Raw genomic sequence first — 15,694 nt, 5'->3', positions numbered from 1 at the left:
TCCCCCACACCATTGCCAGTTGGGCCTGGTCTCTCCTCAAGGGCTGCTGCCACCCCCCGCCCCCGCTCAGTTACAATAATACCATGCTGAAGTCACTTATTTCAAAATTCTGTAGCAATATCCTGCCTTATCAAGTCATGTACTGACATTCATAATATTTCTACAACACTCTACTTCTGCTGTCTGAGCCCCCATGTCTGTGCTGGTGGCTGTAGCATGGGAAGCTTGTTTGGAAGAGCCAGGTTCTCAGCTGATATAAAACCACCTTTGGCCAGCCCTGATTTGCACTGGTTACCGGTGCGTGGCAAGAAGCAGGTCTCATTCATGGTTGGAAAAGGAGGAGAGGTTGCATCTATATGGTATTGCGAGAAGCAAGGGCTAGCAAAAGCCCCAGTGCCCACCCCGGCTCCCTTCTGCACCCTCCCTTCGGTGGGGAAGATGCTTCTGATCAAGCTGCGGAGCCCACACGAGGCAGTGGTTGTTCACAAGGTCGTATTGCTTTTGCATTGGGGGCTTCCCTTTTAGGGTGGATCCTGTGGCCAGCTTGTCTGACGTTGGCTATGCAATGTCACCAGATGGGCCACGTAGCAGTGGCTGGGTCCGGCATGTTGCACCCAGCATATCCTCGTTGCAAGGAGATGTGTGGTGAGGGACCAGGCATTGGGTTTCCTCAAGCACAGGCTCAGGCCTGAACCGCACGTGCAGTACAGACCTAACCGGTGGCCCGAGATCTTGTAGGGTCCAACAGTTATAAAAGCTGGGGTAGGAAACCCGTGCCACGTGAATGCATGTATTACCATGAGGGAAAGCACTGAAGAAGAGGGGAAAGACAAGCCGTGCTTAGCAATGATCTCTCACACCCACCCAAATACCATGTGTCACGGGCAGGGCTAGATGGGACTGGAACGAGGCATGCCTGGTCAGGATGCTTTAAACCTCACCACCCGAGAAAAACAGGTGCCAGGTTTTAGCGTTAGTAACTGAACGCTCCCAGGATGAGTGCAAATGGACACCCTTGGGAGAACGTCAATTCAAGGAAATGCTTCCAACTCAACAAAAAAAGTTGGATGGCTTTGCCTCACATTGCCAAGGAGCCCAGTCCACAGAGAGGACGCTTTTATGAATTGCTCAGTATAGTATCAAGCTCCGCTCCTCCACTGCTCTCGGTAACTGCAGACCAAAACAGCGCTTCAACAAACGGCTACAATCTCTCTCCACCACAAAAGTGATAATTTGCAGGCTTCCCATGACCTCATATGAAGCTGAGTTGGCTAATGTGCATTAGGCAGGCTTTGGGGAGTTGACAAGCACGGTTGACACAGTTATAATTCAGCCTGCCAAACGGAATGAAGAGTAACAAAGATTTAAAACTTTAATTAAAAATCTTGAAGCAAGTGAAACGCTGCAGAGAGTGGTAACTCCTTTGCGGGGTTGTCAGTTTGGGATTTCTTTTGGTGGGGAACAGAGGAGCTGCAAGCAGGAAGGAGGGTGGAGATATGTTCAGATTTATCTGCAAATGCATACCATATATTTTAAGATATTGAGGAACGGTTTTTATTAACTGCTCCCATGAAGGGAAAGATAGTGAAGGAATCCAAAGGCACTACCATTACACAACTGTCTGATCTACGATGTTGATTCTGTTGCACAACCCTGCATAAAACTGAAATAAACACAACCGACTTGAAATGTGAAAGTCTTCTGGTTGTTCTTTTCTGATACAAACTACTTTAGCCTGGGCAAAAGACAAGAACAAAGAGAAAACCGGACTTTTTCTCAGATGAATGTGCTTGCATGTCACCTATTCCATTAAAATGATACTAATTTATGGTGACATGAATATTTTGGGAAGTATCAGCAAAAAAAAAAATCCTGGAAAACCCGAAGGGACAGCTTGAATGTCCATCTTCAGGAAGAGAGTATTCCAAAATAAAGCTGCCTTATGTGTTTATTACGCCTTTAAAAAGCAACCTATATAGCCCTCTGAACCATGTAGCAATATTACCAGTGAGTCCTCCCTCCCCTCTTACAAAAGATGAAGGAATTGTGGCTAGCTGCCAACAAGAAGGAAGGTGTCAGTAGTTTAGATACGTATGTTGAGTTGATCTGAAGGCCCGTGTTTTATTTTGCTAGACTGAATAGTTAATTTTGATCCCTGGTACTGCATTTGTGTTGGGGCAAGCTTTTACTGCAGATGCAGAACAGACAGTGATAGTTAAGTCAACAAAGATGAATAGGGTTTTAAAAGTGACGCTTAGTTTTTGAAGGTTCACACAGAGAGTGAAAAGCAACCTTTTGCTTCAGCCCTTGCCTAGCACTAATGCCGGTGTAGGCAGCGAGTGCAGAGTGGCACCTTCAAAGCAGCACTCTTCTGCAAGACCACAGCCAACAGCGCTGCCGAGCATGCCAAGGACCAGGCTCAGCTAGAAGCTGTTTGCTTCTCTTATCTCTGCAGGGCATCACATGCACTGTTGATGTTCATAAATCTGGAAGTAACCTATCTGAACATTCTTCTGGATGTTCTTTCTTCGCTCCCCTCATAATTTCCCTAATGAAGAGTCTTTTGCAAGTGATAATGAACAAAAGAAACCCTTCAAGTGTTGGCTTAATCTGGAAGTCTAGTGGCACTACTCTGGCAAACAAACGAGTTTTGTCCTCCAAAATTACACTTTTTGGTTGAGATGATGTTTTGCGTATTTCTCTGAGGTGCTTCACATATTTAACATCTATTTATAAACTTATGCTCGCATTTCCCTGGGAGCTCCTCAAGTACATAGCATTCCCCTACAGATGAAGTCACTGAGTTTCAAAGAGATGACCCAAATTTTCAAAAGCACAAAAAAATTTGTGCGCTTTGTTCTTTCACTGCCTGGCTAAAGCAAAGCCCAAGCACCAGTCTCCATATGCTGAATCTGTATTAGCTGCAAATGCCAGGTGCTGCTGGAAGTCAGCTCCCAGCGGCAAATAAACTTGTAATAGAGAATCAATCCACTGGAATTTCGTTTTCAAGGGAAAATGTCTTACTGAAAGTGTGTGGCCAGCAAATGTTTGAGCATGGCAAAGGCAGAAGGAAGGTTATCCTAGCGTGTTTTAGGCTTCATGTGATGTTCCAGACCACTCCAGCCTTATTCCTAAATAATGATCTAACTGGAATGACCGGTCATCACAGCCCTGCTCTGATCTTTCCCGTTACTCTGTCAGACGATAAAATAGCACAAAGAGTTCTTTGTTTACAAAGCACTATTGCTGAGGCAATTAGATGCGAAATAAGTGTCCCAGTATTGCTGTTGTACACATTTCCTGTAGTTTTAGAGCAGATATCTCTGAAAACATCTTCTGTCCTTCCGCATAGTGAACGAATACTGCATTCAAGCCTTCCTTCATGCTACAAGTCCCTGTATGCATTTGTAAATAAGGTATGACCAATCAGTCAGGCTCCTTGGTGCTGTCCTAATTGGGAATATTTTGTATAATACGCATGATGATGGCCAAGCAGTTCCCCTGTCCTGCCTGCCCCTTCCACCCGTGTGCTCTCTCATGCTGGCTAAAGAAGCTGCATATGCAATAGCTTGAATCCCTTGATAAACTTGCAACGTCAAGAGACATCAAAGATGTTCAGCCCCGTTCATCAGCAAGTCCTAACTGATATCTTGAGCAAGGCTAGAGGACTGCTAAGATAAATCTATACAGTGACCTATTCATCAGCTGCACTCGGGAACTTCCACGTATTTTACAGAAGGAATTTGTTTAAGGTATGCTTTTATCCAAGAGAATTCGTAAAGCCTTAAGAGGTGACATACTATATATTTTTAAAAGCTCCCGGATTTTATATGAACACTTGAGATACGGTAATCTGTGAATTTATTCAGATTTGTAGCTCAGCATAAAGCTGTCTGGTTTTTGGACATCCCTTTTGATTTACCATCCTGCGGTGAAATCGCGGCAGGAATCTGGAGAAGGTCCAATTCTATTTGTTTAAAGTTCTGATCATGTGGCTTTGGCATTCCTATCATATCCAGCAATCATTTGCTTTTAATTACCATTCATTTCAACCACATAAGTAATGAATGTGGCTACCACATCCAACTTACAGGCTGTGTAAACTCCTGAGCTGGGTGGAACTTTCTTCTATATAGAGGCTTAACTATAAATTTAACTCAAAATGTGAATCCTCTTAACTTATTTTTAGCAGGCCTTTATAAGTTTAAAATAAAAATAAATAAAAAGGAAATGAAAAAAGCCTTAAGTGAAAGATTCCACACAATACACCTGATTCACTTCAGAAGCAATTTCCTGGCCGCCCCAACCTCTTGGTATGACTGTAGAAACCTTAATAAAACAAGTTGATTTAACGTTTCTATTTATTCATGGTGTCCAGTTTCCAGAGGAGTCTGTGACTTGTAGTTTTAAACTCAATTTAGCATTTAAACTCATTTTCAGCTGGGTCCCAGTGGAGCAACAATTAGAAAAGGAAAAGAGTTCAAAGAAGAAGGGTTATAACCTTTCAGCGGTATGTTTGCCTGGACTTTAAAAAAAAAAAAAGGCATTTCTGTTACTATTCTTCCTACATTTGGCAAACACTAGGTCAGACAGTCGGGTTGCGAACCTGTTGGTATAGAGAACTTCATGGTTAGGTACAAACCAACACCCAGAAGTCTTTCATGGCAGTTGAGGCAAAGGTTCATTTTTTAGGGGTACTGGTATTTTTATCGTGCTGAAAGCCTAGTTTCAGCAGGCCCAACTTCTCTTGAGAAAAAAGAAATCTCATGTCAAATCTGAGCAAGAGGAACCTACCAAAAAACACAAAGAGAAGCTGCGCTGTTGCACACTTTAAACTTGTGTTAAACCTACGCGTCCTTTGCCGTTGAAGACTCCAGCTGAGACTGGTGTCCCAGCAATCCACATGCTGCATATATACATTGTGGGAGCCAAGCAGGCCTTACAGGCCATGGCTGGAGGAGAAACAGAGGTATCGTAACTCTCCAGAAGTCATAACTGGCCAAACTGGGAGTCAAGCGGTGGCTTGCAAGTCAGAACCTGGGGCCCCCATTTATTAAACTACAGCAGTTTCATCATGGAGAGCTGGAATCTGTATGTATTTTGGTGTACTCAGAGTTAACCTGTGCTTTCTATAGTAACAGCACTTTCTGTAGCCAACAGTAGTCTCATGAGTGGGCTTCCAGTGTCATAAATTCAGCCTCGAGATTCAGCCTCTGCCAAGACCTGGCTACCAAAAATCTTATTTGGAAGCACTGTACTTCATGAATACCAACGGATAACTAGTTGGCTTGTCTGCTTTTCCCCTCCCCCAGTTCTTGTAAATATATGATACGGAAGCCTCCCCTGGGAGGCACACCGCAGGCTCTCCCTGATCGGAGCGCACGGGTACCCCCAGGCAGGACCTGTCTGTCCGGAGACGTGGGACTGAGGGATAACAGCATGCAGGGTGACCCAGGCAGGCAGGCTGAGGCTGCTCTTATCTTCCACATAGAGATGTCACCCACTCAGGTCAGAATGGATCGGATCATGCCTGAGATAATGGACTTTGTGAACATAAATCAGAGTTTTTAGTGCTCTCACCGTTTATTTAGCTAACATGGCTCAAGAAAGAGACCTCTTATGCAAGATTTGATCTTAAATTTGAGTGTCATAAATTCAGCCTCGAGATTCAGCCTCTGCCAAGACCTGGCTACCAAAAATCTTATTTGGAAGCACTGTACTTCATGAATACCAATGGATAACTAGTTGGCTTGTCTGCTTTTCCCCTCCCCCAGTTCTTGTAAATATATGATACGGAAGCCTCCCCTGGGAGGCACACCGCAGGCTCTCCCTGATCGGAGCGCACGGGTACCCCCAGGCAGGACCTGTCTGTCCGGAGACGTGGGACTGAGGGATAACAGCATGCAGGGTGACCCAGGCAGGCAGGCTGAGGCTGCTCTTATCTTCCACATAGAGATGTCACCCACTCAGGTCAGAATGGATCGGATCATGCCTGAGATAATGGACTTTGTGAACATAAATCAGAGTTTTTAGTGCTCTCACCGTTTATTTAGCTAACATGGCTCAAGAAAGAGACCTCTTATGCAAGATTTGATCCCTTAAATTTGAGCATTATATTTTAGAGGCATTATATTTTAGAGAGAAAAAGTGATGCTACAGTAGCGGAAGAGACCAGCAGGAAAATTGTTATCAGTGTGTCCTAAAATTACAGCAGACCTGAACAAAAATCTTATTTTTATAAAGCTGGTTGACAGTACACCTGATCATTCTGACAGTAATGAAATTTCTACAAGGTGGAAGTGTAAGCATTTACTATGCTGTCTATCAGCCCATAATAAGACAGCTAGATTTGACTAGAAAAAATAATCAGCTAGGGTGAATTAAATCAAGATTTTGTCTCTGTTTCATGTGGTCAGATAAAGATCTACCATATTTTCTAGAACAGATACAACAGATAGCTGTGTCAGATAATTTGTACCTACAGATACCTGCAAGGAAGAGATTTAGGAAAGAACCCTCACTCCCAAATAAGCAAAGAGAAAGTTGATGTGCTTGTTTGAATTAAGTAAAGAAAAGTAAAATTTTGATGAGGAACGTGCTGTTGTTCATCTGCTGCTGCTGCAACTCTCCATTTTGGGATGACATGTTTAAAAAGAAAATGCAAATTTGTCCCCGGTCACTTGAAGAGAGCATAGGAATGACAGAAATGACGGCAGCTTTCATACAGAGACACAGTTGACTGTGGATTAAAATTATCCCTAGGCCAGGCTATTAAAACGATTAAAGGCAGATCACGTAAAGTCCTGAACCATTGAGATCTGATGTTCACAGGAGGCAGGCGCAACCCAGGGAGGACGGTTTTGAATGGAAGGGAAAGCCAAGGCTTTCTGATCAAAACCCTCCCTTCCCCTGTAGTGTTTGCTGCTATTGCTGATAAGCTGTGGCTGATTTTTGAATCGGTTGCAACGAGATGATTAAAAATGGTGATAACCCATTAGCTGGAAGTGATGCTGCGGCAGCACCCAGCTGGAGCACACCGACGGCAGCGGCAGCGAGCAATGTGGTTCCAATCGCCGCCTGCCTTTGAAATGTCACCAGGAAAGATCTATAGACAGCCCTCCTGCTACAGGCCATCAGTGTCTACTCTTCCTGTTTGATTTCTATTTAACTTACTATGGGTTGATCAGTTCCCAATGAAGCTGAGGGCACTTTGAGGCCCCTTTGAAAACTGAATTATCAAATGGAATTAGAGCTCCATTCAAAATTCACCTGTTTTTCATTTCATTAATGTGTGTGCCTGCGTCTGGATCCATGACCTGCACAGCCCATCAGTTTTTTTACCTTCATGCTGCCCCTTTCATGTGTCTACCTTCCAATTTCCTTTTTTTCTCTTCAGGTTATGGATCACCCAACTTCCATATGCTGATACAATTTGATTTCCTCTCTCCCTGGCACTCCTGCAGCATCCACTGATGCCTGTTTCTCTTGTCCTTTCTCAGTTCTGTATCAAACTTTCTCTCTTCTCAGCTGCTAGCGTACAGCCCTGGTCCCAGCCAACAACTCCCACCTCTGCATACAAGTCTTTGATTCCATCTTCAGAGTGGCCTTTATTGATCTTAGTTCATCAGGCTACTTTTTGCACATTTGATGCAGTCTCATAAACCAGAGAAGAGTTACTATTCTCACGAAATACGCTCTGTGATCTTTTTCTTAATTGGCTGCATTACCTGTAAGGCTGCAACCCACTTCTTATTTTAGAAGCACATCTACCTTTTAGGTTACACTAGTGGACTGACTCAGAAGAGCTGAATAATGTGGGCTTTGTCGCTAGTATCTTAAAAAGAGGGCATATGTACAGACACATACCTTGGCATTTTGAAGAGGAGGTTGGTAACTAGAGGGCCGATAGTACCTCCTCTGAGTAGCATCAGTATGAATGTCTCCGAGAAATAGCTCCTCCACAAGGTGGTCCAAATTGTGGTGAAGGTACTGCTTCTCCACACGGATCAGCTGGAGTTCATGCATGGCAAAATTCAGAGCTTTGGTGCATTCACAGCCATTCTCTTCTCTCAGCAAATCATAGCTCACATCCTGCTCCCAGGGACTATCTTCTGGTATAAATCCAGGACACGTATGGTTCACCAACTCACTTAATTTTTTGGCTACCGCTTCGTTGTGGCATATGATCTGTATGTTGCGTAGCTGATAATCAGCTTCAGTACCCCCTCGGATGATCCAGGATGCTTGGCGGAGACGTATTTTGCCACGTATAACTAATGTGTAGATAGGGTTTGTGCAGCGATTGCCACCGTAATAAAACTGATAGGCCTTAAACGTATTATTGTGGTAGAACCTGTAAGATCTTGTGATGAACTCTGGGCCTGCTCTAACTTCGCAGCTGTGGGAAGACAGAAAGTGATGGAAAGAAAATTTTAGCAAGGTGGCACATCATGTACACTACAGGTAACAAGACTGAGCAGACCTGCATGGGTCCACAGAGACACTTGGGTGCTAACATCCCTCTAGCATGAATGGGAGTAAATAGGAACTGGGCATCTGCGGCCTGCCAATTAACCAACAATTTCCTCTGCTGTTACGCTGTTATTATATTGCTTCATGGTGATCATATCTAACTAAGGGCTTTATCGTTGTACGTTTAAACACTTTGAGTCATGCTTTTCTTTTCCTTTTTGTCTAGGGACGACCACGTGACTCAATTCTTCTCTGAAAAAAGTAGCAACTTATTAAACATCTATTCTTCTCTTTTGCATGGTAGATTTAGCAAAAGAACTGATAACATCAGAAAGTGAAATGCCAAACACCCACAGAACATTACAAAGAACTGGCTTCTATGCTGCTGTAGAAGCTTCTCAGCAGAGCTCCACCAGCTCTGGTCTGCAGAGGATGTGCAGGATCGTGTCCTCAGCTTTTCCACTCAAACTTTCAACAGGGGTGGCAGTTAATGCAAACTTCTGACCGTTAATACAAAACTTCTATTTGGCTTGAATTTGGACCATGCGATATTCAGGTTTTGTGTTTTTTCTTTGGTGGTTTTTTTTTTTCCCTGAAGGTGTAAATGGCAGTTAAATTCTACTTCCTGTAGAAAGTCCTTTTGTGCTTTCAAACTTGTTCCCCTTGTCACATCCACGCTGCTTAACATAAATACACTCCTTTCGGTTAAAATACCTCAGTCTTTCCTACTACAAGTCACTTCAAATAAGCATGTGAATAGTGCCTGCTGAGACACAGGCAAATAGCGCTCTCAAGCTACAGACACAAAATAGCTCTCTGAATTACAAGTTATCATGTATAGAGAGTAATAGAACTGGTGAAATACAGCTTCTTAATTTTTTTTGCTAGACACATGCTCTGAAAACAAGGACCCATTCAATGGATCTAATGCATGTGGTCAAAGATAGTACAATGTTATGTTTGAATAAGCATCCATTTTGGCAACTTGGGCTCCTTCCTATTCAAAGAGAGATTTAAAGATATTTCACAACATGCTGTTTAAAATCCAGACTATAAATTGATTCATCAAGACTGCTTTATAGCATGCTATTCTACTGTACATAATGCTGCTCCTTCTCCTTGTATGCATAAACATATAGAAAGCATCTGGAATTTAGAGCATCACCATATTAAAGAAAATATTTCCCCTGCTGCTTAAAGCGGGAATATTCATCCTTCCCTCTCTGCTTCCTTCCCCTCTTCTCTTCCACATATATCACTCGAGCATCTTGTTTTATCTTTCCTTACCCAGTCGAGACCCAGTGTCCCTCAATATTGGGAGGCATCTGCACAGTGATCCGGGCTCCATTGTGAAGGTGTTTCAGCATATGATGACACTGTGACTCTTTGAAAGCCCTCCATGCACTCTTCTCCAAGGACCGAGGGTGGGACCTGCTGTCCGGGTGAAGCAGAGCAGACCCTTCTCCCAGCCCTGTGATAGAAAAGTGTAAATTATCATGAGACCCTGCTGAGAAGGGCTTCAACACGATAAAGGAGGTTGTGAACATCTTGTGTTGAATGACACTTGTTCGCACTGTTATGTGTCTAGCAAAGTACTGTTTACATTTCTTTTCTCATCTGAAAAAAAAAAAATATGGGAAGCTCTTCCTCTCTGTCAGCCCACTAATAATCCACTAAATAAATTTGCTTTATGAAATACCCTGGGGAGAAGGGCTTGAACCAAAGTGTTGCGTTTCCACACCCAGGAGATGTGGCTCTGAACCTGAATTTTATAGACACCTCTGTAATCTCTGGTCAGGACAATCAAAAACCTGGACGGTGGAACTTTTAGAAAGTTGCATCCAGATCCGGACATAAACTCTGCGGTTTCAGCCCACCTCTAATTTGAACGCTTCTATAATAAACTTGCAAATAAAGACTACTCTTTAAAGCCAAGGGAAAACAGATATGAAAAGCAAAGCCTCTGCACACAGGAAGCCTCTGTGATGACTGAGGTGGTCAATTAAAGGCAGATTCTGCTATTTTTATTTTAAAGGGGAAAAGGAATTTCAAAAGCTAATTTTATCTCCAGCACACAGTAATTTTGGTTTCTAGTAATGTATACATACAAAACCTACCAGCGCTCTCTCTACACAATATTAATTGAACAAAATGAATACGTAGCTTCAGAAGGAATGCGTCTCTACTCTTTTAGGCACAGCCTGCTCTTAGATATGTTGGAAAACACGGATCAAAAGAAAAACACACATCTCGGGGTTAAGAGGTGACAAACATGAACCTTACATAATGGGTTAGAAACTGTATTACTTTGCCAGAAGGAATTTAAGAACCAGCGGGCTAGAAAACAAACGTGGGGTGGGGTGGAGGGGCTGGTTGCGTGCCCGGGAAGTCGGGGCGGCCGTCTCGGGAGAGGGATGTCTCACTAACACGTGCTCCCAGGGGCAGGGTCTAGGATTCACCCCCATCTTTTCTGGTGCCCTCTTGGCTGACCTGGCTCAGGAACTGGGATGTTCGGGATCACCAGTGCGTGGTGCAACCCTACATCGCGCCGAGCCGCCTAACGCAGAATCCTACACTTTCTTCCCCAGGCCCCATCTAACGCTTAGGCACGTGCTTGAGCAGTGTGCAGCATCGCTACAGAAATTACAAGAAAATCGGTATTATTTGTTTTTAGGTAGACACTGTTTCAAACCTTTGCCATTTCCTATTGGAAAAAAGAAAACAGTGTTGGTGATTCATTATGTTGGCTAGGTCTTAGATCTTCCGGAAGAAACTTGGGTAACACCTGGGAAAATGGCATTGCTAAAAATATAAATACATGTCAACCATTTAAAAATAGCAATTCCTAAGCTAAACAAAGGCAAGGACTTATCCAGAAGGCAGTGTAAAGAATAATCAGAAAGAATACAATAAATACTTGAATGTAAACAGTGCTCACCACCGAATGTTCTCAAGATTTAATGAGATTAATGAATACAACCTCACAAAGTCTTTACTGGAAAATCTGGTAGCTTTGTTGCAGGTTACAAATAATTCTTCCATCTGAATGAGAATTTACGGCCTTACTTTCTAAAGGGTAATAAATACTAGGGATGCTTTGATATTTGAGCACACCGTCTGAAATGCCCTTAAAGGAGCCTGATTTTCAGAGGGTCAATACTTCTCCCTCTCTGGAAGTCAAGGCTTCTCAGATATTTCTACATTGGTGAGCAGAGTCACTCATGTTAGTGCCAAACAACTCCCGTTCTGCAGCCAGAAATGGTACGGCCGCTTCAGAAATGGTACGGCCACGGCAGGGTGACTCTCTGCTTGAGCTGACTACGTTGCTGGAGAGGCAGGATTTACTAGATAGGGTCAGTGCTTCATGTACGTGGCGGTACAGCCTCCTGGGCATCTCTGGGCATCATCGCCAGCATCTCTGCACAGCAGCTCTGTGCCGTGCCGTGCCTGCAGCCCACCTCACCTGGAGCAGCACTTGACACTCTCGAAAACTTGGGCTTATTTGCTTTATCTGAAACCTTGGGGGTATGGGGCAGATATCACAGGCCTTCACACTGCCAGGAGAACAAGTTCAGCCAGGTACAGGTAAGCTTACCAGTATATTTATTTCTGTCGTTATGAATCACAGCTAGTGACTGAAAGCTTGCCTTCTAACACCCTTCTTCATCTCTAAGTCTCCACATGCTCAAAAAGCCCCCATTACTTCAGCACCTCATTCTGAAATGGAGTGAGTGCTCCTGTCCATGGGCTTAGAGCATCTTTTGGGTCAGAAGCGACACCTCCTGCAAGGTACCCAGCAGAGGCTGTAGCCATCAGTACTGACTTTCAACAGAAACATAGCTGTCAGGATGTCTCCTGCAGACAAATTATCTCACACTGAAAAAGTCTTTGAACATTTACACTTCCATTTGAAGTTGTTAAGCATTTGAAATCTGCCATCAAAAGGAGGTTTTGAAATGGTTCAAGTGACTATTTCTAAGGCATATTTATTATATCATTTGGTTTTCAGAAGTTGTATTTTGCCTAGCTCATGTCATATGATTCATGAATATAGATGCACTTAAAAATGAACGATTTATTCATTTAAACATACTTGGGCATTTAATTTCTCCAAGCAAAAATCCTTCTGTGGGAGGATACCATCTTGTATGTGCACATATCAAAGGAGAAAATGCAGTAACCACATTATACATTCCCAATGATTCCCTGGAGGAAATAATGAAAAGAAGGGGGTTTTGAAAAGGAGTCAAACTTTATGTGGTATTATACAGTGTCTTTTCTTTGATACAGCTCAAAAGCAATAGGGTCCCAGCTCTCCCTGTCACATGTATGTAATTCTGTCTGCAATTGGCAAATGATAAACTGTAACAAGTGGACAGAAGGGAGATTTGCATCAATAGCTCTAGAGATCTGCACCTGCGGAGAGGGTACTTTTTTGGGACTCTATCCATCCAACTGTGACAAATGAAGGCAGGAACAAGTTTAGGTAATATCAAGACAGGCGTGAGAACATAACGAAGGCTGTTCTCAGAGACAGAGGAAGGGATGTAGAAAACACACACATGCTAGGCAACATCACATAAATAGGACGTGAATATCAGAATATGAATTATGGTATAAAATTAAAAGGCAGCGATGGGACCTTTACTTATGTTTGTGTTGCTGGGGCAAGGAAATAATTTAGCACAGCCGCCTTCCTTACCGAGTAATCATTTCAATGCTTTTATATTTACTGACAGATGCCTGTACATATGACTGCCATACAGCGGAGCCGTAACTTCCCCTTGTACCACCTGAAGATCAAACACCAAGACCGGTGATACGCTTCCCACATAGGGCAGTAAACTGAACACCGTCTTCCTGTGCTTTTCCACGAAGCAGGTGCTCAGAGGCAGCGCAGCGTCCCCCTGCTCCACCCCTGGCAGGGCACAACGAGGTGTTCTGCAAAACCCAGGTCCTGCAGGGATGACGCCACTCATTTTAAAAGGTCCGTTTGGCCATGTTAAACGGGACATCGCTGGAAGGCTCGAGGTTAAAATGTGCTTTCATGAAACTGGGAAAAGAATTTCATGGCTCTTTAAAAGCCCACTTTGGAGCCTAGATGCAGTTGCAACATAGTTGGAGCCACTACTTTCATTCAAAGAGATCCAAGTCCGCTGTTCTCTACAGCGCAGACAGATGGTAGGTTTCAGTACCTCCATGACAAGCCATCTAAGTACTCTCAGACTTAACTGAGAGTATCTCAGACTCTCTCCGACTGACTGACTTTTAAATTTTTGTGTGTTATGAAGGAATCTTACCCACTTGTTCAAAATAAATAAATAAATAAAATCCACCATGTTATCACTCAAAAGTGTGACAGACTTCAAACAAAAAACGCTCTTTGCATGAGACTAATAGCAATAATTCTGTGAAGCCTCTGGCTGGCTTTCACTTTAGCTACACCACAACCAGAGGTCACAAGATTGTATCACCCACCCCATGGTGGCTGTTTACGCAAAGGAGAAAGTCCAAAAGGAAAAGGAAAATTCCAGAATCCATCAGAAATGCCAGCTAGAAAACCAAAGCAAAACAAATGCATTTTCTGATGAGTTGATATCCAACTTCTCTTTCATAATCAAGCCCTAGCAGTGTAGATCACAGCTTTAGCATCAAGCTAATTGAAAATAGTGTAAGAGGTGCTACAGCTAGCTGGGGATCCCTGCCCAGGCCCTCACAGATCACACTTGACAGGGGCAGATGCAACATCCGTGAGCGGGAAAGTGGAGGTCTGCACAGCTGCCACTCCAGTAAGACGTGGATAGGAGCACACACCGCACCAGACAGAGGACTTCAGGCGCTCAGGTTCACCTATAAGGCTGTATCTGATGTGGGCAGAACATTCGAGATAAAAATAATTGTTAAGGGAAGATAGGTTACTTTCAAGTTCTTCAAAGATTTCTGCACATAGCTGCGAGTAAAATACAAATCTTAAAAGGGCAATCTGTTGGCAGCCCATTACCCAAACAAGTTTCAAAAATGGCTATGACAAAGCTCTCCACCAACATTTCTGCAAAAAACTGCGAGCTACTAGAATAAATGTTTCGGTTTTCTGAAAAATGGTATGCAAATAATGTACAATTGCAAAACAGATAATAAGTAGAGTTGTGCTTGAACACAAATTCTTATAATTTAATTTGTGCCTAAACACCCCGGCCAAATTCTGTTCTCAGCTATGCCAGATTGCAAAAGTATAACTCAAATAATCTTAAATCTTAAACTGTTTAGATTTAATCAGTTTAATGAACACCTCTACCAGAATCTAAACCATAGCTTCAAACATGTCCAAGTGTAGCGCTTCAAAGCAGACTCAAAGCTACTAGGCGTTCAGCAGGTTCACCCTTTGCTAAATGGGAGAATAAATGTTACCTAAAAATAGGATTCAAAACTGGATTTAGATTGGGATTGCTCAGCAGGAACCACTTCACTTTTTCTTTCATTTATAGCAATGTAAATCCAGAGGAGCACTGTTTTATTACGAATTAAAACAACCTCGAGTGATAGTACAAGTTCAAAATACGTGATGGCTTCATTTCTGATAGAAATATTTTAACATTCGTGCTTTATTTCTGCAGCAAACTCTTCAAGTTAGAACTTGTCTGAAACTCAAAAAACCTTAGAACAGATAAAGAATAATTGGCTGGATTAAGTTTATAGCTCTCCTTATCTGGGCAGTTGCCCTGCACAATTAAATAAAGAGACATTTGGATTATGCTCTTTCTTCATGTGGGATAGCGTTAGATAACGCCCATGAAAGGCTTTTAGCTACAGCGCAAACTTACGCAATTGCCATGGAGAATATAATGTCCTGTTACCAAGCCGCAGTCTGTGTTTACCAGTGTTTTCCCTGCACTTGAAACTTCAAAGAGTCCTCACAGGACTGGGACCTAAATTAGCTACTACAAACAAAAGGGTTGGGAAAGGAAAGCTGGGGTTTATGGCCATGGAAGCAGACAGGACAATGATTTCCTTTCACATGTATCTGTTGCCTTCCTTGTGCACACAGAGTTTCCAGGTACAGCTTCCAAAGAGACGCAAAATGAATGTTTCAGTGTGGAAGATCCTGAAGAGCAATTTAAAGTACGTTTAGATGGGACAGCTAAAAAGGAACTCCTCCAGGGCTGACTGGCCCAGCACTGAGGTCCTCTGTTATCCTACAGCTTGGTCCTTACTCAGTGCCCCA

The 15,694-nt window shown here is 43.1% G+C and overlaps 1 protein-coding gene across 1 annotated transcript in view; it reads right to left on the bottom strand.

The window, feature by feature from the left end:
* APCDD1 (APC down-regulated 1) overlaps window positions 1–9,942 on the bottom strand; it is a 43,476-nt gene extending 33,534 nt beyond the window's left edge. The window contains exons 1-2 of the mRNA XM_009284098.1: window positions 9,760–9,942; window positions 7,867–8,398 (exon numbers count right to left, since the gene is read on the bottom strand). Coding sequence (XP_009282373.1) covers window positions 7,867–8,398; window positions 9,760–9,839 — 612 coding nt within the window. The 5' untranslated portion in view covers window positions 9,840–9,942. The remainder of the gene's footprint in view (window positions 1–7,866; window positions 8,399–9,759) is intronic.
* Window positions 9,943–15,694: the final 5,752 nt, after the last annotated feature.

This window comes from Aptenodytes forsteri, unplaced genomic scaffold (assembly GCF_000699145.1).
Source record: "Aptenodytes forsteri isolate BGI_AS27 unplaced genomic scaffold, ASM69914v1 Scaffold229, whole genome shotgun sequence".
NCBI lineage: Eukaryota > Metazoa > Chordata > Aves > Sphenisciformes > Spheniscidae > Aptenodytes > Aptenodytes forsteri.
Note: the sequence above shows the minus strand (reverse complement) of the source record. Positions and strands in the feature narration are given on the sequence as shown.